This window comes from Molothrus aeneus, chromosome 8 (assembly GCF_037042795.1).
Source record: "Molothrus aeneus isolate 106 chromosome 8, BPBGC_Maene_1.0, whole genome shotgun sequence".
Taxonomy (NCBI): domain Eukaryota; kingdom Metazoa; phylum Chordata; class Aves; order Passeriformes; family Icteridae; genus Molothrus; species Molothrus aeneus.
This window is the reverse complement of record NC_089653.1, coordinates 15,300,619-15,324,915: the sequence shown is the minus strand read 5'-3', so window position 1 is coordinate 15,324,915 and position 24,297 is coordinate 15,300,619. Positions and strand designations below refer to the sequence as shown.

The 24,297-nt window shown below is 37.5% G+C and overlaps 1 protein-coding gene across 1 annotated transcript in view; it reads left to right on the top strand.

Moving 5' to 3' along the window:
• PARG (poly(ADP-ribose) glycohydrolase) overlaps window positions 1–24,297 on the top strand; it is a 62,244-nt gene that overhangs the window by 20,489 nt on the left and 17,458 nt on the right. Inside the window, exons 8-12 of the mRNA XM_066554539.1 lie at window positions 6,399–6,491; window positions 8,601–8,758; window positions 19,561–19,640; window positions 22,034–22,094; window positions 22,725–22,800. Coding sequence (XP_066410636.1) covers window positions 6,399–6,491; window positions 8,601–8,758; window positions 19,561–19,640; window positions 22,034–22,094; window positions 22,725–22,800 — 468 coding nt within the window. The remainder of the gene's footprint in view (window positions 1–6,398; window positions 6,492–8,600; window positions 8,759–19,560; window positions 19,641–22,033; window positions 22,095–22,724; window positions 22,801–24,297) is intronic.

Sequence of the window (24,297 nt, the reverse complement as noted above, 5' to 3'; positions counted from 1 at the left end):
CCTCTGCGTTGTAAGCTGTCTTCTTTTTTCCTTTTGAAGTGTCAGTTTGTGGTTTTGATAAATGTCAGGAGCATTCTTGTTCTCAAATAAGATTCTTCTCTGCATAATCCAGTGTTACGGTTTCTTTCTTCTTTCCTCCAAAGATTACTTTGTCCTTCCTTTTGTTTCTAATCAGACAAGCGCTCAATAAACGGGATGGAGTTGACAGCTGAGTGTGTTTTCTACTGAATTAGTTTTGTAAAGGAACTGGAAGAGGCAGATGAGAGTATTCTTTCCTGCAGTTTTGGAAATCCATTGACATGATAAAATGGGAACTAGAATGCACACACACCACACCCTCCAGCTCACATTTCTTCTATGTTTCAGTCTTGTTAATATGTACAGTATTTGACATTATGATGAGTCTGTTTTGCAGAGACATGCAAGTTACTGGGCTGCAGCCTGGTGTCTCTGTCTGGATGTGAGTGCACTGATAGTTGTGGCACAATGTCTTTAAGTAGAATTGATCTCCTCCCTGTGCAGAAAGAAAGGCTTTGTAGAGAGTACTACATAGTGATGCTTGTTTTGGGGGTTTAATTTAAATAGATTAGTTTTTAAAGTCACTCAATAGGAACTGACATGGGCCTTTTTGTTGTTTGTGTGTTTGTTTGTTTGTTCAGTTGTTTTTCCCCATCTGTTCCAATGTCAGATTGAGAAAGTCTGCGCTTAGGATTCTGTGATGTTTAAAGGCACCTATGACAAGGATTAGAGGAAGAAGGGGAGTACAGATTGCCAGTCTGAGGTTGGTTACTTTCAAGTAAAGGACTTCAATGTCATAACCAGCTTCTTGTTGTTTTATTGGCACTGCAGAGTTCTAGTCATGGATTTAGACTTCCCCATGTTTAAGTGTTAAGCAGTATGCAAGAAGCAGGGGATTTCTGGATGAGTCAGGAGAACAGGGAAATTCTCTCTTCTGGAAGGAAGAGAGAATGAAAACAATAAAGTGCAATAAAGGAGCGGGCGCATGTTCTGATTGTTTGAGCACACTCAGGTGTTTAAATGCCTCAAAATCATGGAACCATTTATGTTGATAAAGACCCTGAAGTTCATAGAGTTAAAAATTAACATAGCACTGCCAAGTCCACCACAGAACCATGTCCCTAAGCACCACATCCATACATTTTTAAAATACCTCCAAGGACAGTGTTTTCAGCTTTGAAGTATTTCATGTGCCTCAAAATACCTTATAAAAATATAAATAGATATTTTATTTGAGGTAAATTGAAGATAGTGAAGAAGGAAAAAGAAAAAACCTATTCCTGAAATTAGGAGAATGAACCTACTGTAAATAGAGTACATACAAGTTATTTGGCTTGTCCAATTATTTAGTTCAGCATTATCACCTCTAAATGATATCTTATATTTTCACCTTTATATGATATCTTACTTTAAAATAATTTGGAAACTTGTTACTGGAAAGTTCAGTGTAGTAACTGTAGATGGTTCAAATCACTGACAGCATGAGGCATTATGGTAGCTGGGAAGGAAAAAGTCAGAAGTTCAAAATCCTTTACAATTAGAAAATAAGAGATAGTCTGAAGGAAGCACTCTGGTTTTCCTCTTCATCCTTAAGAACATGATTCACTTGGTCCTTGTCCTGCCACAGAAGTTAATATGGGCATATAAAACCCTACAAATTGAAAGCATTAAGCCATTGCTGTCTTAGCATGCTGCCTGCCTGTTGGCATGATGGCTGTGCCTTCCCGTGTGATAGATGGAGCTGTCCAAATTTGTGTACCCTACGTGTGGTTTGTCTGCTTTGATGAGCAGTCAGATTTAGATTTAAACTCTCTGCCATCACTATCACCCCATGCTACCTCAGATCCTTCTTATTAGGCTGTCAGGCATATTCGTCCCTGCATTTTGGAGGACTGGTTTATAGTGACAAGAGGCCATTACTTACAGCCATGTTTAGTCAGGCCTCTTTGCTGCAGGATAAATGTTCATTTTGCTAAATTGCAATGCAGGTTTGGCCAAGAGCTCATACCTCTGCTACAGCTCACTGAGCCATTTGCATCTTAGGAATTAGAGCCCTAAGTCCTGTTCATTTAATCAGTCACTCCAGTGAAAATAGTGATGGAGTTGCCAAATTATTTCTTTGGTAAAAAGCAAGTCATGCTTTGCAACTCTGACTCCATGTACTTTTCCCTCAGGGTATAACCCCTGCATGTATTTAATTCCTATGTATTTTGCATGGCTGGAGCACTGATAAAGTCAACAGTGTATTTATGTTTTTGTTTCAAATACTGAAGGAAGCTGTGAAGGACAGTAGTGCATAATAAGGAAAGGAGAAACTGATCAATTGTTTAAAACCAAAATTGCTATGGTACTTAAGTGTATTTTCCTTTATGAAGTCTTGTTGACAACCATTTCACATTTTAGAATTCCTTAAGTTAGAAAACAAATGTTAGTTCCTTTAAAAATGGAAATTCAGTCTTTTCTCTTAGTATTTGCAGAGTTGTAGCCTTGAAAAACTTGTACATAATTAAAAGCACAATAGTGAATTTATACAGACATTCCTGTACTAGCAGATTTACTTCCAAGTGAGGTGCTTGTTTTAGCAACTTCATTCTGACCAGAGCATTCCTGTTTTTTCAGTGAGAAGAGTTGCTATCCAAGCTCTGCCTTTGTAGCCCTTTGACAAGGGTCATGACTGATGCTTTCTCACTTAACACCCACTCTGCACACATCTAATAATGCATGACTTTTTGGTAGACTGCTTCAACTTATTACTGCATGGACAGACTAACCCCACCTCCAGATTATTTTTCTGTAGAATCAGCAAGATGAAGGATGTCAGGAAATTGTCAGATGAACATGGGAAGTGATGAAATGTGGTGTGTGAGGGTGTGTCCATGTGTTTGAATGGATAGAATGAACACATTCCTCTTTCAGCAGCATCAAATATGTAGAATGTGCAGTGTCACTCTAAATATGCTGGATTTTACATCAGTAGAAGTCCCTGCTTCCTAAAGAGAGTTGCCTTGTGAATAAATCTCCCCTCAGTTCTTGACCAGGTGTTCTCTCTGCTGATGTTAGGTTCTTCAGGCTGGCATGTGCATCGTGGGATGTCTGCCAGATGTAGCTGTGTTGTCAGCACTCCATGTCCTGGAATTCTTTTACTTTCCATGACTGAGTGTTCCTTTTTTGCTGCTTTCAAAGCCTGAAAAGACTGTCACAGGTAACACCAGGCTCTGTTGCACTCAGCATAGCTGAGAATATGCAGTGACAGTGGTGAGTCTACAAAGCTGCATGGGTGATGGTTTGCTGGGTGAGTGGTCAAAAGAGGCTGTGAGGGCCAAGCAGCCAGGGGTTTGCAGGTGTTCTTTTTCACAGAAACCTCAAGGGAATGTTACCTGTACAGGAAGAGTGTCTGGGCAGACAGGGTAAACTTTAGTTACATGGATGTGGCCATTTGATAGAGAACAATGCTGAATTAGGAATTTATTGACAAGGTCTGTGAACTCACAATGATCATATATTGTGAAGTTGTGGGGTCCTCATGGCACCCAAAACTCTTTTAAAAATTCGCTTCATTCACATGTAAGAATAATCAGAAGTCAAGGAGAACACTTTTGGGCAGTAACACCTCTAAATGTTGACATTTTTCATTAGTAGAGATCTAGTAAAACTCATGCATAGAAATACTATAGAAAAGAAAGCATACTCTGGTACATCATTAGGAAGGTAAGAAGAACGAAAAGTAGGATTTCAGAGTAGAAGTGACCTTTATAGTTAAGTATTCTGCATCAGAGCTGAGCTGTGCAATTGCTGGCCTGCCTCTGTTTTGGGAAGAAATTGTCTCACGCTATTATTATGTTGTTTTCAAAGAAGCATAAAGAAAAGGTTGAAGTCTTGACAGCTCTGACAAAGTCTGGTGCCATAATGTGTCACCAGATAAGTCATACTGTGTAGTCTGTGGCAGTCAGCAAAGCACAGCAGCCACTATTTATATGTCAGCTTTAAAAGAGAGGAAGTGTTACCCGAAGGGAAGAGAAGATCAGAATTTGACAGCCTGGTAGACATCTGAGGTTAAATGTCAGTTTTTGAATAGCTGTAACTTACGTATTCATTTTATGGGTTGAGATTTGAAATTCCGGATTTTAAATGCTCATTTGGTTACTTTATGGCACTTAAAAACATTGTGCCTAAGAACAGAGCAAATTTTCCTGCTAGAGCAGATAATGTTAAAGGTTAGGTCACAGTTTTCAGGGTTTGACTTATGCTGTGTAAATATGTAGGTGCATATGCAGCCAGCAACAGGAGAGATGCATCTTGCTCATTTCCCATCTTACTTTCAGAAGTACTTTGTTTGTTACTTGGATTCTTCCTCATATCAAGTTATTTTTGTGTTTCCTGGGCTTGTTGATCTTTGTAAGTTCTTCTTTCATTTTAAAACTTTATATTAAACCCTCATTTTTATGCCTCCACAAGCAGCATACATAATGCATACAAAGTAACTTTGTAGGTCTTGATGTTGTTGTATTTCCCCCTTTTTCTGAACAGAAGTTGTTTGTGCTTTGAGCATTTGTTTGTGTTTTGGTTTTCAACTTCCTAAGTACTCTTATCCCTTTATATTATTACTTGGAGCAGGAGACAACAGAGCCAAGATATTTCTATGGTTATTTTAATGATCTTGGAAGAGCAGAAGTTGCTACAGTTACCTTCAAACAATATTTTCAGTGTTTATGAGGATCAGTGTGTCTTGAGTCTGAGGCACCATGTTTTCCTTCTCAAGAGAATTGCCAGTGTCTTTTTTATATTCTGAAGCCTATGTGAAACTTTCCATAGAAATGTGAATTGCAAAGCCCTGAAAATATGACTAAAAAGATCTGTTCCTGTGATTTCACAATTAGTCTTAAGTGTTGTAGAGACTCAAGTTGATAATACCTTCATGCTGTTTCATCCATTCTGTCTGCAACTGGTTTTGTGCAAAACTGGTAGCAAATCAATTTTTTAAGTGTTACTTGAAAAATAATATTGTGTAGTTTTAAAGCCACCATTTCAGAATTTTGAGGATTTTAGTCTAGAAACTGGTAGAAAGTATTGGTCTCAAATACAGATTCCCTGCAGGGGAAGGATGGAGACAGAAAACTGAGCTGTGACCTTTGTCTTCTGTTCCCCACTGTAGTGCAAGGTGTGTGTTCTCTTCTCTCTGCTTTTTGCCTTGAATGCAGCATGCAAATCTAACAGCCACTGACATCTGATGCCTGTACCCACAGATGAGGGGAAAAACTTCCACATCATAGCAATGTGCTTTTCTCTACATCTCTGTTCAGCCTATTCATTCAGCAGACTGAGAGTTTTGAGGCTTTTGTGCTGCTTCACATATTGCAACTGTGCCACTTCATGTTGCATTTCTTTTTATAACCTCTTATCCTAGCTTTTCTTAGAAGACCATTGCCTACCTTAAAGAAATTTTTGCATCTTTGAAAAACAGGTGTGTGATACATCAGTAGGCATGTGGGTGGGTTCCTGGACTTGCTCTGAATATATTGACTTGATAGGCTTTGGCAGCCAAACACAGTGGGTCAGACAATGTCAGGGGGGAACTGAGAGCAGGGCAAGAAAGCTTTGATGTGACTTATTCTTGGGTGTAAAAGCTTTGAGAGGCCTTGTGAAACATGGGTGCACCCATTTGTTTTCAGTGTTGTCAATTCTGGTCTCCCCTTCTCAGAAAGTATGTTAGAAGAGCAGGTGAGGCAGCTGAAATAGTTGTAGTGGCAGGTGTCCTATAGGAAGAGACTGAAAAGATTGCAACCTGAAAAGATTGCCCCTGTGGGGCCTGCAGGCTGCACCTTTATGTAACAGTGGCTGGAATTCTTGAGGGAACATGGTGGGGATGGATGGCAGAAAATGTGCAGGATTGCATCCTCTTGCAGAGGATTTCCTGTTGCTGCTGCAGAGGCCCACTGATCTGAGCCAGGAGTGCATTTTATCTGTCCTTTATAGGAGGATGTCACAGGTACTTGTCTTGGAATATGACCTGAATATGAAATTTGAGTAAATCATTCCAGTACTTCTGTGGTTAGGTAGTGATTTTTTCAGATGAAAATTTCGTTCATTGCCTTGGAAAGAATAAAATGGTAACTTACTCAAGCTTTCTTTAAAGGGCATTTGGTGACATGTTTTCTCAACTGCAACTTGTGAGACTTGTTTCGGTATCTCAGTGCATTATTGCAAGGTGAATTCAGTGAGGTACTGCTGTGAAAGTGTTACAGATTTGGCATGAAGCTAAGAGGGCCAGTTTTTTCTTTTTTTTTCTTGTTTCTTTTGCATAGGTCTTGTTTTCACAAACTTCTAATTCAGTCATTATTTCTGAGGTAAAAAGCTTTTTTTTCTCCTTATTTTTTTAACAGGTTCTTGAAGATGCAGAGGCTCAGCATCTGTTCCAGTCCATTCTTCCTGATATGGTCAAGCTGGCACTGTGTCTCCCTACTATCTGCACCCAGGTAAGCAAACCCAGCTAGCAAGTGCTCTGTGGCAGAGCCCTTCTCTGCAAACTGCAGCTGGTGGCTAAGGTCAAAACATCAGGGTCATGTTATGTTCTTAATAAAAGCTGTAATTTTTGTGTTGAAGGCAGATGAGACCTAAGGAGCAGAATTGACAATACACATCTGTAATTATGTAATAGAATGCAAAAAAAAGTAAATCTCACTGTCATAGTTTTAGCCTGAACTTCATTAACCCTTTCCTTTCTATGTGCTGAAGTTGCTCCTTGCATTTCTTAAATGAAATGACCACACAACAAATCAGGTTGTAAAATCAGCCTTAGAAACTGGAACAATTCAATAATCTGATTCAATATTTTATTTCAATCTGATCTAATTTTTTATTTTAGAATTTTTTTAATCTTAGAAGTGGTATTTTCATAAAGCTTTCATTTACTTTATTCTGTTTAGAGCTTGCACACATACAATAATTCTATATGAATGCTACGAGAATTAGTTCTGTAAAGAGTGAATCTGATTAAAGTGAGTTGGGCTGGTCAAGTGAGGATGTATGGTAGGTAACGTATTAGTAGGGTGACAACAATTTGTAAACTTCTTTGTTACCATTTTCTGAATTTATCCTATTGGGAATAAACAGGAAAAATATTTCCCTACTTTTTTATGCTGCAAGGGTCCCAAAGTATATGCATAATTTCAAGCTATGAATATTTCTTACTTTATTTTTGCTTGTAAGTCAGTGAGGGAAGTTGTTTGAAAATGCTATGAAGTTTCTGAGCACAAGTCAAGCACAAGACTTGCAAGCCTTTTAGAGATCATGTACTGCTAGGCAATGTAAATTGTAAAGATCTCTGTCAGACTCATTTTTTTGGTTAGACATAAAGATAAATTTATTCCAATATAACACTATCCAAAATACTCTGTTTTTATAGGTTTGTAGAACTTATTAGAGTGAGCTTCTCAGGCTTTTTTCCCCCTCTAGCTGTATGACTTCAGACATCCTAATAAAGCTTGTTAATTAAATAGCCAGAAGACAGAATGAGATTCAGTGAATGTGAATGTAGTAGCTATAAGAATGAAGGGATACTTGTTTGTTTTCTAGAGTAAACAGGGCTGGGTATTCAACAGTCTGAATCAACAGCAGTTTCTGTATTCACAACTAGAAGGATGAAAATGTAGCTGTACAGGTGCTAGGCTAATGATGATGGCTGAGAATTTTGGAAGCAGGTGAAAACTGTGTTCTCTTTCTCCTATCAAGTGGATTTATTGTGATGGTTACTGGACTCAGCAGTCAGAATGATGTGCCCCTGCCATGCTCCATATTAACACATAATTTAATAAATTAAATACCATGAATGTTGTGAGCCCAAGCTCAAAATCAGAAGGCTAATGCCTGATAACATGAAAGATGTCTAATGCTTCAAGTTGGGGAGTTCTTTCTTCTCTCTGGCCATTTATTTCTTTTTCTATGAAGGAAACACTGACCAGAGTAAAATAAAACTTCAAACTGCTGGAGACCAAAGTAAAGCTGAGCTTTTTGTTCATTCTGATTATAAAAGAATGAATAATTGCACACTTTCTACAAATACCAAGTGTTATTTCTTCAAGTAGGATGGAAAAAAATTCAAAGCAAGTCATACAGTTATGATCTGTGGCATGACTTCCTGGTTTCTTGGTAAAGTTCAAAGCAAGCTTATTGCAGCTGAAAGCATTCCCTGAAGGGGTCTTAACTATACAGCTATTGAAAGTGGATTTTTATTTCCGTTTTTAACATTGCCCAGGATTTGCTACATCCCATCTATTTTTTTCCCCTCTGCATTCCTGATGGTTTTGTTTGATAAGTTGTGCTTCCCTGATCCTTTTATTATTGATTAGAAATATGCAGTTTGCCAGGCAAGCCCTTTCTGAATTGTCTTGAATTAACTGTTCTTGACTTTAACGGTGCTGCTGATTAAAGGCTTTACCAATGGCCTAAATTACTCTTGCTCTAATATAACAAATGTAATTTTGTACTTCTGGTTTTCTTTCAAAAAGAGTAAACTACCTATTCTTCTCTCTCCTTCCCTCCTTTCTCCCCTGCCCCTTCCTCCCCCTCATTTCTTTTGTTGGTAGCCAATACCTCTGCTGAAACAGAAGATGAATCACTCCATCACCATGTCCCAGGAGCAGATCTCCAGCTTTCTGGCCAATGCTTTCTTCTGTACTTTTCCACGTCGCAATGCGAAGATGAAGTCTGAGTATTCCAGTTATCCAGACATTAACTTCAACAGGTATGGCATCAGCAGTAAATGAGCCTGATAACCCTGCCATGGAAATATTGCTGTCCTTTAGGGGAGAAACTCATTTGTTTGGTGTTTCTGTCACTAAATTCACTAGTTTGCTTTTTGTCTTTTTCCTATTACCTCTAAGGGAAAGAAAACTGTGCATCTGTGTAAGAAAGGATCTTGTGCACAGGAAGATATGATCAATATTCCAAATTTTCTTTTGTGCATGAGCATGCACAGACACACTCTTGCTCTGGCATAATTGGATTGATACAATTCCCTGCCTCCTCATAAGCCAATCATCTGCAAATGGTATATCTTAGTTGTGCTTCAAGTGTTCTGTGTGTATTTAAATTAAAGGCTGGTGTTTCCTCAGCCACGTTTCTGTTGTCTCCTGTGTCATCAGTGGTGATCTGCACATTAAGTCATACCAATAGGACTTCATTCTTCAGCATCCATACCACTATTTTAAGGCAGTTGTAGAGCTGCATGTTAAAATCAACTTTTTCTTTTTGCTGCAAGTTAGCCTAAGATGGCCACAATAAGAATTTACTTAAAGATATTCTGATGTCTAAGCAAGCATTTATTCTTTTTTTCTTAGTGCTAACTTACAACCAGATTTGATTATAAATTTTTCTTCACATCTTTTTTATAATTTAAATATGCTTATTTCAATTTTAAATGAGGGAAGCAGATGGAGGCATTTTCTGCTGCAGAATATTATGATTCACATGGACTTGTAGATTAGGAATATGAGTTCATCATTTTTTGGCACTTGCATACAAGTGTAGATCAACCTTAAGTTTATTAGGCTGAAGCTTGGATGATTATTGATCTAGAGTTTTTCTTATTCCTCACTGTTACCAGATGTAGTGTATGTGCTGTGACAGCTGAGATGAAATACAAAATCAGTGCTGCCTGTGATCTGGTACACTTGGGTGTGTGTATTATGAGAGCTGTATTGGACTAGGACTGCTCAGAATAAATTGTCAGGCATGCCAATGCACTAATGATGGTTTTGGCAGCTGCTGCCTTCAAGGGCTGTCCCGGGTTTGTCCATATTGTGTATCTCAGAGGAGAGACCAGGGTCACTGTCTGGGTGGTTGTCCCAAGAGTGCAGTGGGTTACAGAAGAGAAGGGTGGGTGGACATTATCATGCCATACAATTCAATGTATTTTTCTACCAGTAGTTCCTAAGAACAAATCAATGAAAAGTACCATTGGTGCATTAAAAATACTGATGTTCAGAGATTGAAAGAGGAGAGTGAAAGATCTGGAAGGAGTTTTTTGACTGCACACTTCTAGCTGTATTTTGTGGTATTTTTAAAGGACTCTAAGCTACTGTTTTTTGTTGCAATTGAAGCATTTTATAAACTAAGCAGTTAAATTTTGCAAGTTGGGTAATTTCTTACCAACTATAGAATAAAATGCTGTTAAATAACTGGAGTAAATTCATATGCTCCTCTATGAAAATTGCAGAGCAATGTAAGGTGATAGTATTAAAGTGCACTACTTGTGGTTGACTCAGGGCATAATACTGCAAACTACTTCTAAATAAAAAACCCTGGCAAATTATTAGGTAAATATTTTCTTGCTGTGGACTCAAAGAATGACCAGTACAAAGTATCAAGCATTCAGAATTTTCTGCTCCATTTCAGTCAGTCCAGTATTGTTTTCTGACTTGGCTGCCTGGTGCTATCATGGTAAAGGTCCCACAATGTTATTTAGAAGGGAAATAGAGCAGACAACCTTCAGGCCTTCCTTTTGCATTATGCATGAGGCCATCCCCAGCTTCAGGTCACATAGGGGAGAAAGCCATTTTTATTTGTGCAAGAACAACAATATTGTTGCCAAACTGGAGAAAGAAGGGAAGCCAATGTCCTCTGGTTATTGAGGATTAGAAGTGTCTCTTCCTCAGTGTTTGCCAACTTATGCATTTGTTAGATAAGTACAGTTTTCTTTTCCATTCCTTTTTTTTACTTAACCATTTGTTGCACCAAATCCACACTCCTACACCCCCTGTATTTTGAATTTGATAATAAGCAGACTAGTGAAGTAGAATACAAAGTGTGGCAGGCAGTGGATAAAATTTGAGAAAATGGGTTGGTGAGAGTGGGAGACTGGTAGGATAAAAGCAAAAGGAAGAGCTCTGGAGAGAGTACTACAAGATGTACAGTTTTCTGCTACTGTATATAACCTGACTTAGTTCAAATCTAAAATGAGAGAGGAGAAGGAGGATAGATAGTATCTTATGGGCTTTTTCCTTCCTGTCAACCCTGTATTTTCCTGCCCTGCAGTTATTCTTTAGTAGCAAGGACAGAGTGAACAGTAATGTTTTCAGCTATTGTTTCAGAGTTGTAAAGATGACAGGATTTGGTTCACTGCAGTGTGTGTTTTCAGCTTTTGAAAAAAAGCATTTTGGGAAGCTGGATGTACTCAAAAGGCAGTAGGCAATGACTGAAGTTAAATATTTGTGACTTTTTTTCTGCTTATAAAAGTGTTTTGATGTAAAGGCTTTGGAGGCTGCTGCTCTGCTCTGTCTGCTTAGGGATGGGCATAACAGATTGTTCACACATCAACCTTTTGTCCCCACAGTATTATGGTCTGTTGCTTTTTTTCAGACTTAGTTCTTTCCTCAGCATAATTCATTTGCTACGTGACTGTGAGTGAATGACTTTGTTCTTAAGGTATCAAAAGTAATCTGCTGTTGTTCCCTAACAAAGCCAAACTACTGAGTGCACGGATGCTAACATTTGAGGGGCTTTTCTTTAGAAAAGGTGGTGTTCCTCCATTCCTTTATCCATGTCCTGTCTACATTGATACAAAAGACTCCCACTCCTCCCCTCATATCTCTGAGACTGAAAAACTGAAATTTGCCACTTCTAAGCTAGAAACACAATTGTGTACATTTTCTTGCGGTTTTTGTTTTACACTGCAGTCTTTTGTCAGGTCACTTTATGCAGACTTAAGCATTAGTACCTTTTCATACACTATAAAATAGTTATGGTTTGTACATTTAAATGCTGATATGTTCCTTTTTTTCTCCCAGTCTTCTCCCTGCTTTAGGTTTTTATGTGCTGTTAACTGTCATATTGTAAGTTCCACCCCTACTCCTCCTAAGGTACAAATCTGTTTACAAAACAAGACAGTCACTGCAAGATAGTTTAAAATGTAAGACTCATAGAGACATGAGTGCAGCTGATTGGGAGGAAGGCTGTTGTATGTGTTAGCATTACCACACATCATCTATGCTTTACTTCTCTCCTGCTGTTAGTCTTGCAAAATGAGAGGAAAATCAATGTGGCCATTCCTCTTTTGACACAGAAGCACTTGGTTTAATGGTGTGTGTTGACACTGACTGTCCATTGTGATTCCTTATCTTGCCTATGGACTGAAAGTCACCTGAGTGTAATTAAATACTCAGTAATTTAATTGAATTCTTCCCTTTTTTGGTTGGCAGGGATGAGCCTATTATGAGTCCTAAGTCATTAATAAGATAATTCATTTCAATTGTAGTTGATAAAAAGGAAGTAATAGTTTAAGAGCTTTAATATTTATGAATTTGAGTGGGTAGAATGACATCCATTCAGTGGCCAAACATTAGATCTTACTAAGTAGCATAAAATATTGCTTCTGTTCAAAATATCAAGGTAAATTTAGAGTCTTAAATTTTTCTTTTTAAAAGCACTACTATAATATATGTGATGACATTAGATTGGGCAGTTTTATTCCAAAATAACCCATCACAAAAGAAAGAAATAGTTGAATTGGCCATTTTATTTACCTTATTGATGTATTTTTCTTGGAAGTTGCATTCTGGTTGAATGTAGAGCCTGAATTGCATTATGATGTTGGTTGCAGAGTTTAAAGTAGTTGATTGTGGTGATGGTTGTAATTACACTGGAGACACTATGGAATTTGGTAATATAGGGAACTGTCTAGTTTGGTTATATGTGAAAGCAAAATGTGAGGAAAAATGTCTGCAATATTGAATCAGTGTTCTGGAAATGGCACAGGTTTGCACAGGTTTGCTTTGCTTCTGCTGTGTCTTTGACCTGCTACAGATCTGGTTTAGCTGTGTGTCAAGTTAGAAGAACCCTTCCATTTTCCTTGTTCAAAAGCTCTGTGGTTAAACTCAAGATGCAATATTGGGCTTGAATTCATAACTGAAGGCAGTAAAGTCTAACAGCATGAGCCTGGTAGATCTTCTGGCACACATATTAGTGCATGCTCTGGTCTGAAACCACCAGTGTTCCACTGGGACTGAATTTCTTCATCTTTATCAAACAAACCTTTAAAGTAATTTCAAGTGATTGGAAATGAGGAGAAAAACACACTAGTTAAGATATATTTCTTTTATGGAATATATAATATATGAAAGGAAATGGGAAACTGTATGGTACATTTATGCAGGAGAATTGAAATCTAATTTACCAGTAATGCAATTATCTCTCCATAAACAACATCAATTTCATAACACTAATGAATATTCTCTTGGGAATAGATTATCTAATGACTTTGAGAGAGCTTGTTTTGGACTGAGATGTATTGCTCCTCTGATAAGTGGTTCTAGGTTTTCTGAGTTAAAGGGCACTGATCCTACAAAACTCATTCTGTTATGCCTTCTTTGGGCATGTGAACTGATTAGCCTTGGATGGATTACTTTAAGTAAAGTATAATTTTCTGTCAAAAAATTTGAATCAACATTTGTGTTTGGTAAATGTGGAAACACTCTTTAGACAGACAACTTCAAAAGGACACTATTTTTATGAATCTGGCATAATTGCTTTTCTATAGTGATTAAAAAAGTACTGAATCTGAATGTTTTTTAGCTTAGTAAATATAGTCATGTAGTCCAGAAGTTAGTTTTACCATGCTGTTGGTTGTCCCTTGTTTTAGATTCCCCAGGGTAAAACATTTTACCCCACTATTCTCTGGTGTTGAGTACTTGCAGTTAGCATCTTATCATTTCATCAAGGTCATATATCAACCTGATGCATTTTAAGACTCATAAATCACCAAAACCTTTTGTTAAAACAGATTTACAATGCACCAAGTTGCTTGCCACAATAAACAGAACAATAAAATGAAAAGCACAGAGAAGAGACGTGTGAGTATATGGGAGTGTCTGAGATGAAAGATAGTTTTATGTATTTAGATTTCCCAACAAAATTACATTGCTCCGTTTTTTTTTTGTTTACATACATCTTAAGAGTCATTATTTATCTACAGATAAAATTCTAATTCAACATAATGTTGTTGAATAGTGCAGTGTTCTTAAATAACTTCTCTGATGACGACAGTTTGTGCCTATAACACGTCACAGTAAATAAGAAATTGCCCATGAGGTTGAAATATTGAATGTTTTGTTTTTCTCCAGCTTGATATGAAGGAAATTAGAGAACTCTAGAATGATGTCCTTTATAAGCCCAGAGCAGGAAGGCAGTTTTAATACAGACAGATAGAATTCATGTTGAGTGGAAGAGGCACACACCAGGCACCACAAAAGAAGAACTAAAGTTGCTGTACCTGACTTGTAGGGAGATTTCCTCTGTTTTTCTATCAGGAAATGCAAGATGTGGCCAGTGGCATTTCCTTTTGTTTTGTCAGAGGGATGGTCAGTTTGCCTGCCTTTCATCTCTCTGGAAGGAATTTCTCGTTTGGATTATTCTGCTTTTGATTTCCATTAAGTCCAAATTGCATAAAGTAAAGCTGTAATATACTGAATTGTTTTCCTTCTAATTATCACTTAAAATATTTTTAGTGACTGCAGGACTTTCTAGTAAGGGTTTATGTCTTATATTGGATATAAGAATGTCCCATTTTAAATTTGCTAAGGTTTCTTCTTCTTGCACTATCTAATTGATGCTTAGGTATTTATATTTAAAGCTGTCTAGGGCAGTGGTGTCCAAACGTTTTTGATCACACATACTTATCAGTAAAACATTTTTGAGCATGGACCCCAATGTATTTGTATTTATTTACTTAGGAGTTCCATACATATGCTACTTTACTAATATAGTGCATTATAAAACATGGAAAAAATTTAGAAAGGATGAGATAAAGATGAAATAACCACTATTTCAAAATGGTTTTTTATTTAATGAATGGGACAAAAATATATTCTTCCTGCAGCCTAGTGGATTGTCTTGCACACCCCCTGGCATACTTGGGAGACCAGAGTGGGTCTCTGGGGTATTGCTGTTCCCTAAGTATAGTGTTTGTTTCCCTTGGGAAGAGAAGCATAAATTACAGTGATCAAACACTTGTTGCAGCTCCCTTCTTCATGAAAAGTCCTTGACTGGTCCTATCTCCTATCTTATTCACTGAAGTGAGGCTTTAGAGATTTAAAACTCCATTTTAAAAGGTAGATATATGTTTCTGTATGGGGTGAACCCCACCCAATAAATAATCAACAAAACAGCAGTCTCAGAAAATACTTGAGGCAAGGGATATGGGTAATGAATGTAATTCCAGTTATTCCTCTGTGGTAATCGGGTTTGCTTTCGCATATTTAGAGAAAGAAATTGTTGTCTGTTCCATGCAATTGTGTGATAAGCACACATAATTATAGGCACATTCCAAATCTTACATGGTGAGCTCCTCTCTCTGTGTGCACATTAATGCACACAGCTTTGCTTGACCTTTGATACACTAATATCTATAGGCAGTCCTTAATGTGGATGTGACTAAGGTTGCCTTGAGCACAATTGAATAAAAAATGTCAAATCATACTGACAGAGAATTCTTTTGAAACTGTTTTGATAAGCTGTGTTAGTATTAGAAGTCAAAGCTCAAAAAATACTTCATTAGAAATATGATACTGGTTTTGAAAAAGAGAATTTTGTATTTCTTGTTTGTTGCTGGAACTCCACTTTTTTTTTTTCCATGAGGTTGGGAATTGCAGGAGAAAGATGGAAGAGATGCTTCTTATGTGCTCCCCAGTGCAACTGATGCAGTCCTAAATGATGAGGCTATTGGACCATTCAGCACTATATTAGTTTTTCCTTTAGGGTGCTGTGTATCAACCTGAAATTTCAGTGGTTCCTATTGAGGGTGCTCAGCAACTGAGAATGCTCAGTCACTTAATCAAAATAGCCCTCAAGCATATGGAGGGCAATAAAGTTTGACAGTAACATACTTCAAGTATGTTATTTCCACCCCTACATGTATATATACATCAGGTAAGCACAGGCTTGAAATGGAGCAACATAGAAAAAGCAAGATATTTGGTTTATTCTGTTTTTCAAACATTTTGTCATCCAGTGCCTTAGACTAAAACTGTTTAGTGATTAGCTGTGTTCTTGTGGTGGAAGGAAACATCTTTCCAGTATTTTAATTTCTGTCCATCCTTCCCCCTGCTCAGTCCCTTTACTGAGTGAAATTCATCTATCCATATGACTTCTGTGTAAGTCCTTCTTTGACTTCTGTTTGTAGGAGAAGATCAGGCTTTAGTTAAATCTTTTGTACATGTTCAGGTGTTCTGTTATCTTTAGTGAGATCACACTAAAATATAAGAAACAACACAATAAACAAACAACTTAAAGTTCCTTTAAGTCCAGTAGTAAAGACAAAGACACTTTTTAATGGCTGTGGGTAGTGAAGGAAACAGTACACTTGGTTAATTGTAGGGATCACAAGTACAAAATTGTGTATCCACACTTCTGCCAAGAGTAGCCATGGAATGCCATGGATTTATGAATGGCAATTATTATTTGAAGTATGATCCATACTGCAAATTTTTGCATATTGTTACAGTGTGTACACCTTTCTGTGTCTTACAGTAGGTTCCAACTCCAATGAAAAGACATGATTATTCTCTTTGAAGAGAAACATTCAAAGGAAGCCCAGCCTGGGTATGGAAATATCATTAGGAAATTACTGAGGTGGGAGATTAAATCACGTGATTGTAATGGCTCCTGCTGGAGCCAGTTCTTAGAGTAACATCAGGGCAGCAATTTAATTCCTAGAAATTAAATTTTACAGGTAAATACTGCATTTAAATTTTACCTTATTCAGAAACAGTGTATTTGGGAACTGTTTACTTAAGCTGGTTCAAATTCTCCCCAGTAAACTCCATGCAAACCAAGGTAACTTTTGTGAAGCTCTTAATGTTCTTAAATAATTTTGCTCTTGGGTTATTTTCAATGCACCCTTTGAAGCTCTTTGCAAGTTTACAGTCCACTTGCCTCAGCAAGGAAGGAGTTGGGAGTAGGTTCTTTAGAGCTTTTGACTCCAGCTTTAGAAGGTGGAAATGTTGGTTGCAAATATGACAATTTTGAGTTGACAGTCAAGACTGCAAAAACCAGAATATTGATTGCACTTTTAAAATGCTTTTTTTTTTTTCACCCTGGAATTTTTTGGATAATGCTCATACATGTTTTTGTAATAATTGTTGAAATGTTGTGAACTGTTGCCTTGTAGCTTTACTGTATGCTTGCTGACAGATACTAAGTGAAGTAAGCATACTTTACTGTGTGCTTACTTCACTTAGTATTCATTCAATAATAGTTCTTACTATTTTTAGTATTTTATTTCTCATGTACTGTATTTTTCTTCAGAACAATTAAATATCTGAATATTTGCTAGGAAAGATTTTTCATTTGGCCACAAGGACTTTAACAATCTACATAGTCATAAACACAAAGTTCAGACATCTACTTTCTTATGTTTTAAAATCTCTGGCCTCGAATACCTAAATGTATCTCTGGGGAGGTTTCCTGTTTGATTAACATTGCTACTCCCCTGGAGTGGCTGGAGAGCCAGAGATGAATTTGGTGATCAGTCCTGGAGGCTCTCTCAGCTCCTGTAGCTGATAAATTGAAGTTACTGCAGTGGGAACATCCTGTACAAAGCTTACATATGCAGTTGCCACTAAGATTTTAATTACTTCACCTGAAAGTGGACTTGCAGTGCTTTGTGTTTGATTTACAGTGCACTTCATCTGGATGAGTGCTTTAATTGAAATTAATGGGTTTTGGCCCTAGGTGGTTCTGTCAGGAAATTATGTGGTTTCCACTTAGATTTTTGGGTGGATTTTTAGTAGGATCTGTGTTGCAGCACTTGAAGAATAATGTTATTTAATATCTTAGTGATGCCTTCATATAGCTCTATTCTTTAAAGTATATGTTTCAAGAAGAAAATTTTCATTATGTTGCCCAATTGATTATTTCAGAAATAAAGTTCAAGGTTAAAATGTTTGTAAATTTGCCATGTGATGTCCTCATTTAAGTTAATGGGGTAGAACAAGGCCATTTTTGAATCATGTAAACATCCCTTGCTTTTCCTGTTGCATTCACAACTATGACTGGTTTTAGTGATCTGACTTACTTCAGGCATAGTTCTGCACCTTTCCTGCCCAGCCTGCTGTTTGTGCTGGATCACATATTGCCTTTGAGACATGAAGAACTGTCTCCTGAGGGTTTACAATGTAAGCAAGGTGTCACTTGGATGCGAAGAGGCAAAAAAATTAGTAAAGGCATGATCAGGCTGACAGATAAATTAACCAGTTTAAAGGCTTCACATGAATTGAGACTTCCAGATAAGAGGTTGGGGATAATGTAGGCAACACCTGCACACACATGCATGCATTGACTCCTTTTATAAAACCCTTTTTACCTGTGCAAGCTCAAGGCCTTGATAGAACTTGCATATAGGCCCATGTTACAATAGACTGTAAAAGTCTGGAGTTTTCCTTCCTAAAGTCCTGATTCACTGTTCAAAGAATAAAGTGCTAATAAAATTAACCTCTGTGACTTAATATAGATTTCAGAAGCAATTGATCTCTTCAGCCTGTACACATCATAAGGATTTTTAAATTCTGGAAAAAATCCAGTTCACTTCCTTGCTGAATCGAGTTTAATTCACCTCTCAGCATTCTGGTTTTAAAAGCAGATTGTCATTCCACTACACAGAAACAAATGAATAATGTTGTGTCATTGCTTTACTTAGACTGTTTATTGGGGGGGAATCTTATATCCTCAGGGCTTTCAGTGGATCAGACATCTTTTAGTAAACTTCCTATTCAAAGGGTTTCATTTCTGAAATCACTGCTGTTCTTCCTTCCAGATAAATTCCATTATGTGTTGCCAATAACAATGCCTTGTCACTCTGCTGGAAGTGAAATTAAGTCATGCATGTTCAAGTTGCTGGAAGACAGATGATGCAGTAAAAGTATTTCAGCTAACCTTAAAAGAATACATTCACTTAATGGCTAAAAAAAGGATCCTTCATTGTAGTGCTTAGGTTTGTGAGAAATGTCTGTTAGAATGGCTGTAACAGCCCAGTGGATGGAGCCATTTCTGTTGGGGGAAGGTTCTTTGCTTTAGAAATGCTGCTGGTGCAGTGCAGCTCTTGAAAGCAACAAGGTTGCACTAATTCTTCTGAGCAACTCACTGAGCTGAAAGGAGGGGGACATTTGGAGTACCCAACACATATGTTTTCTCCTCTTGGTCACTTAATGACCTGTTAAACATTTCAATTTGTTGCAAATAAAACTAGTAGCTTTCCAAAATGTTCATGTTGAAATTACATTTCTTGGTATTAGAAAATTGGTGCAAGTGAGAGAAGCATTCACTTGGCATCTTCATCAGAAATACAGCAAGTCAATAAACTCATTAGTCCTAAAATCTTGAATTACAGAGGGGCTGTCTAGAGGGTTCTTTCTACAGTACAGTACTTAAGTGCAAAGCTAATGAAATGTGTGCGTAATAATTACAAAAAATCAAATTGCAATTAGTAAGTAGCACTAATTGCTCTGCACTGTGTCCCTGAAATCTAATTGTTTGTTTTTATTTCCTGTTTTTCAGGTTGTTTGAAGGGAGGTCACCAAGAAAGCCTGAAAAACTTAAGACCCTTTTCTGCTATTTTAGAAGAGTCACAGAAAAAAGTATATCCTTTATTCTTTTTTTGAGCTGCGAAGCAGATAGATGAAAAATTTAATCCCATTCAATTTAGAAATGGCTACACAGCCATGATGGAAGTATTTAACAAAAGACAGCTTGCAAAGTACACTGATTTTCATACTAATGGCACTTCTCACCATGTGTATGATGCATGCAAGCAAATTATTTGCCCAGAGCTCATTCTGTTCTATTTTTTCTGATAAATATATATAAATTTATGTGGGGTGTGTGTGAAATACAGAAATATATTTATATATGTATGTGTGTGTGTGTAAAAATGTGTGTGTATATCATTGTGTAGATGTGTAGATCTAAATATATATATATATATAATGCTAGTAATATATGCAACCACTTCCATCACCACATCCAAGTGAGGATGTAGGGGAACTTGGCACCATTACAGCCAAGCTTCACTTTTCCTGCAGAATGCATATTTAGTCTTTTGACTATAATGTTTGGAGTTCTGAGGGATTTTCCCCTACTTGTGTTGATATTTCAGGTTTTTCCCTTCTGTGGTTCCAAAGCAAAGCTGTTTTTAGGTTTGCCCAGTTCAAATAAAACAAATGATGGCAAGACATGAGATATCTCCTGCTCTTGGGAAATTTAATGCATAGTCAGACCTTCTGTTATTACCACAGATTTGAACATTTGCATAAGCTTTTCAAAACAGGTCTATTTTTGTGATAACTACCATAGCTTATATATTGCATTTTTGGGGAGAAAGATTTTACTGTAGTAGCATACATCAGATCTGCAGCAATATCCTTACAATGGTCTTTTTTTAATGAACTTTTCCTTCACATGTCAGCATTTTATTATTAACTTCATACTTTCTCTGAAGGGCTTGTTTTAAAAGAAAGACAGATTTAAGCTATTAAATAGAAAAGCCCCTTACTTGGTCCAGACCATCTTCATCATTTTAATTCACCACAAAATGAATGCAGCTATGTCCTATTTCAGCTGTCAGACTTTAAGCAATATCAATAGAACTAAATCTCTGAGGTAAAAGTAACTTGTGATCTATGTGTGGGACTGAGAAGAGATACAGTGTACCAGCTTTTTGTAATACCTGAGTTACAATGTTTTTGTGCAAACCAAGTCCTAAATTGATGCAGCTGTCCCTGAGCCTCTGAGAATATGAAATCTGATGGGAACATGCTTTATGAAACTACCATATTAGATTTTCTAACATTATGACTTTAAATAATATTTAATTAGATTCTTGAATGCTCTTTTCTTGAATTAAAGATTCCTATTGTACCTTTAAAATACCCCATTTCTTATTCTTTTTTTTTGTCCCAGGAATTAGTAAGGCTGAAGTAACTTAGCTCTTAAAATTCCTGTAATAATTTTGTAGCTCTTTTTATTGTAAATAATAATTGAGTTCTCTCTAAAAGAGCACTGGAAACTGAAGACTTTGTGCTTAAAAGGTGAATGCTTGATTTGCAGAATACCACAACTGATACCAGAATTCCCTTGTGAATAGGCACTTGATTATTGTGTTTGAAAGCTATGCTCTTTTTTCAGAGAAAGTAACCTTCTTTAACCTAAATTTTAAAGTAAAGCATAGGACTACTTAAGGCTTTTTTAGAAGGATGCATTTGTGCTTTACGTAGTGTTCTCAATGTTTTCATAAATCACAGTAGATTTACTGTAGCAGAGAAATAAATCTTAATTGAAGATTATATTAAGATGATATCAGCTAATGAAAGGTTGATATTTTCTTTCTATTGCGAAACTGAACTTTTTTGAGTGTAATAAGAGGAAAAGATCATACTGCATTCCTTCCTTCAATGAGCAACAGCTCCTCCTTTTCCCTCAAGGGCAGGAGTCTTTTCTCATTTGGAATACAGTGAATTTCACTAGCATCCTGGCAGGGTTAAAAACTGCCTGATTTGGACTCTGCTAACACTGCATGCTTATTGACATAGTTGGACTTTCTTGGAAAGATGAGCTGCTGCTTCCTCCCTCCATAGTTGAATACTCTCTAGCACTGAATAGTTGTTGATTTGAAAGGCTCACAATCTTTTTCTCTAAAGCAGCACATTTTACTTCAACTACTAGATCTTTCTAGTAATGTTGAGTGTGATTAAAGTGAAAATCACATAAGAAATAGTTTTTCCTAGATCTGGAAAAACTAAAATACTCAAATTGCAAAGTGGTAAGAGAAGTAATATTTTGGTCTTCATGTAACTTGTCATCAGTTAGAGCATGGGCTGTCAGGGGAAAAATCAGAGTCACTCTTGAGGAAAGTTAAGCTCTTGGTATTGACCAAGGATGATGTTTGTAGTTTTCAAAGATGACCAGTTAAGATAATCTCAGGGCTAAGCTCCCACACTTAATACATTTTCCTTTGGGGTTGGTTTGCCTGTAGAACCTACGGGATTGGTGACGTTCACAAGGCAGTGTCTCCAGGAGTTTCCAGATTGGGAGAGGTAAGTCAAACATCCTGTTACTGTAAGAAGTTTCTTAAGTCCACAGTAACTGAGTGTTATTCATTTGGAGTTGATTCAGGTCTAGAAGTACTACAGAGAACAATCTTTGCTATGGACTGTTGCAGAAAGAAATAGAGGGCAGTGGCTGAATTGCCACAAGTAGTTTGTGTCCTGAATTTTCCCATATGTTTGCCTGTAAAGCAAACAAGTATTAGGTGAAGTTTTAAAACACAAACATATCTTTGATGCTGTTGTTTGAGAGGGGACAAAAAAAGAGAGGGATTATATTACCAATCATTTCTTATTTAAGAAATTATAGGTAATGTAATGAACTATGGGTGATGATCAGCATGAGCACAAGTATTATAGCTTCATTGCTGGGGAGCAAGAAAAACTTAAAACTTCAGATGTGGGGTTTTATGGTAGAAGGTGGAGAAACTGACAAATGACATTGTTTCTGTGATGCAAACTTTTTTTTAATCCATCGGGGGTTTTGGGTTTTTTTAAAACCACCTTATGTTTAAGGTGTGTAAGCAGCTGGGGTTTGGGTGAATTTTGTTTTAAAATGAATGGGTTTTTGTGGGGGTTCTGAAATGATCCTTTCTATACAATATTTTTCCTCAATGGTAGATCTCAGAAAAAATTATCTAGATTGCATGTCACCTATGAAGGCACCATTGAAAGCAATGGACAAGGTATGCTGCAGGTAAGTGCATATAACAGTTCATGTGGATTTTGTGTTTTGTCATACTTTTATGGTCTATCAGCTTAATAAAGTTACTTCTTTATCCTCAATTGACTTAAACAACAAGATGTTATGCAGCATGAAAAAACCTATCAAAATTAATTCCATGGGCAGTACTGTCAATATTCCCCAGCTCATCTAGGTAGCACATGTACCTGTTACAGAAAGGGCTGACAGAAAATCACAAGTCCTGGACAGCTTTAGGTCTTCTGGTTCAAGCCAGGATGAAAGATTGACAAGACAAAAGATTCAGGCTGTGATCTTGATGACTTGTCAAGGGTTTCAGTTTATTTAAAAAAAAATATTTTTGTGCCCCAGACAGTGACCAGGTCAGTGACCCAGGAGACTTTTCTTGCTGCTGCCAGCACCACTGTTTCAGTCTGGGAGGCAGTCAGCAAAAGAAATTCATAAGGAGGATGTCCTGTCCATATTTATAGGAAGGAATACATTTGAGTTTTCAAATTAGTTGTTTGCTTTCTGCTTTTCTTTAAGAAAAAAAAAGGTCTGCCTTCTAGAATTCTTTTACCAAAAAAAAGTAAAAATTAGAACTTTTTTAGCCAGGGACAAGTACTGCATTGGAAGAGGAGGAAAGAGACAAGGAGAATTTTTTTCTGCAATGCTTTTTGTTCAGACTTTAAAATGTCTCATAACTTTATGAAACTGGGGCACTCAAATGTGTGCTGAAATTATGAAGAACTCAGCAATTACTCAATAATAACCATTTTTCTAGTGTTGTACCCTGTATAAGGGGGTATTGCCTAGGATGTGATATTTTCCTCTTGGCTATTTCAAGTCTTCTCAAACAAAATACTTCTGCTCAGATGAGGAGCAGTGTGGAGGGATAGAATTTAAGAAAATAGTGCAGAAGGTAGTCTCACACCTGAGGAGTTGCAGCTGTACCAATCACCAAAGATTAGGAACAGGCCTGCCCTTAACAGGCCACAGCTGTGTCAAATAAGAAGAGTGCTACAAAAGAGTGGGTTTGTCGGTTGTGCCGTGGAGAGAGTTGGAGTTTGTCGGTTGTGCCGTGGAGAGAGTTGGAGTTTGTCGGTTGTGCCGTGGAGAGAGTTGGAGTTTGTCGGTTGTGCCGTGGAGAGAGTTTGTCGGTTGTGCCGTGGAGAGAGTTGGAGTTTGTCGGTTGTGCCGTGGAGAGAGCTGGAGGTTGTCGGTTGTGCCGTGGAGAGAGCTGGAGGTTGTCGGTTGTGCCGTGGAGAGAGCTGGAGGTTGTCGGTTGTGCCGTGGAGAGAGTTGGAGGTTGTGCCATGGAGAGAGTTGGAGTCAGTGCTGTGAAGAGCTGCCCCTGAGAAATCACTGAGAAGGTATGGGAGATTTACAATAAGTTGACAACAGAGCAGTCACTCCAGCAGGGAGCAGGATGAGCAAGGCAGGACAGTGCTGGAGCCCACAGTGACCCCAGCCTCAGTGGGGAGGGATGGTGACAGCCACAGCCCTTGCTGA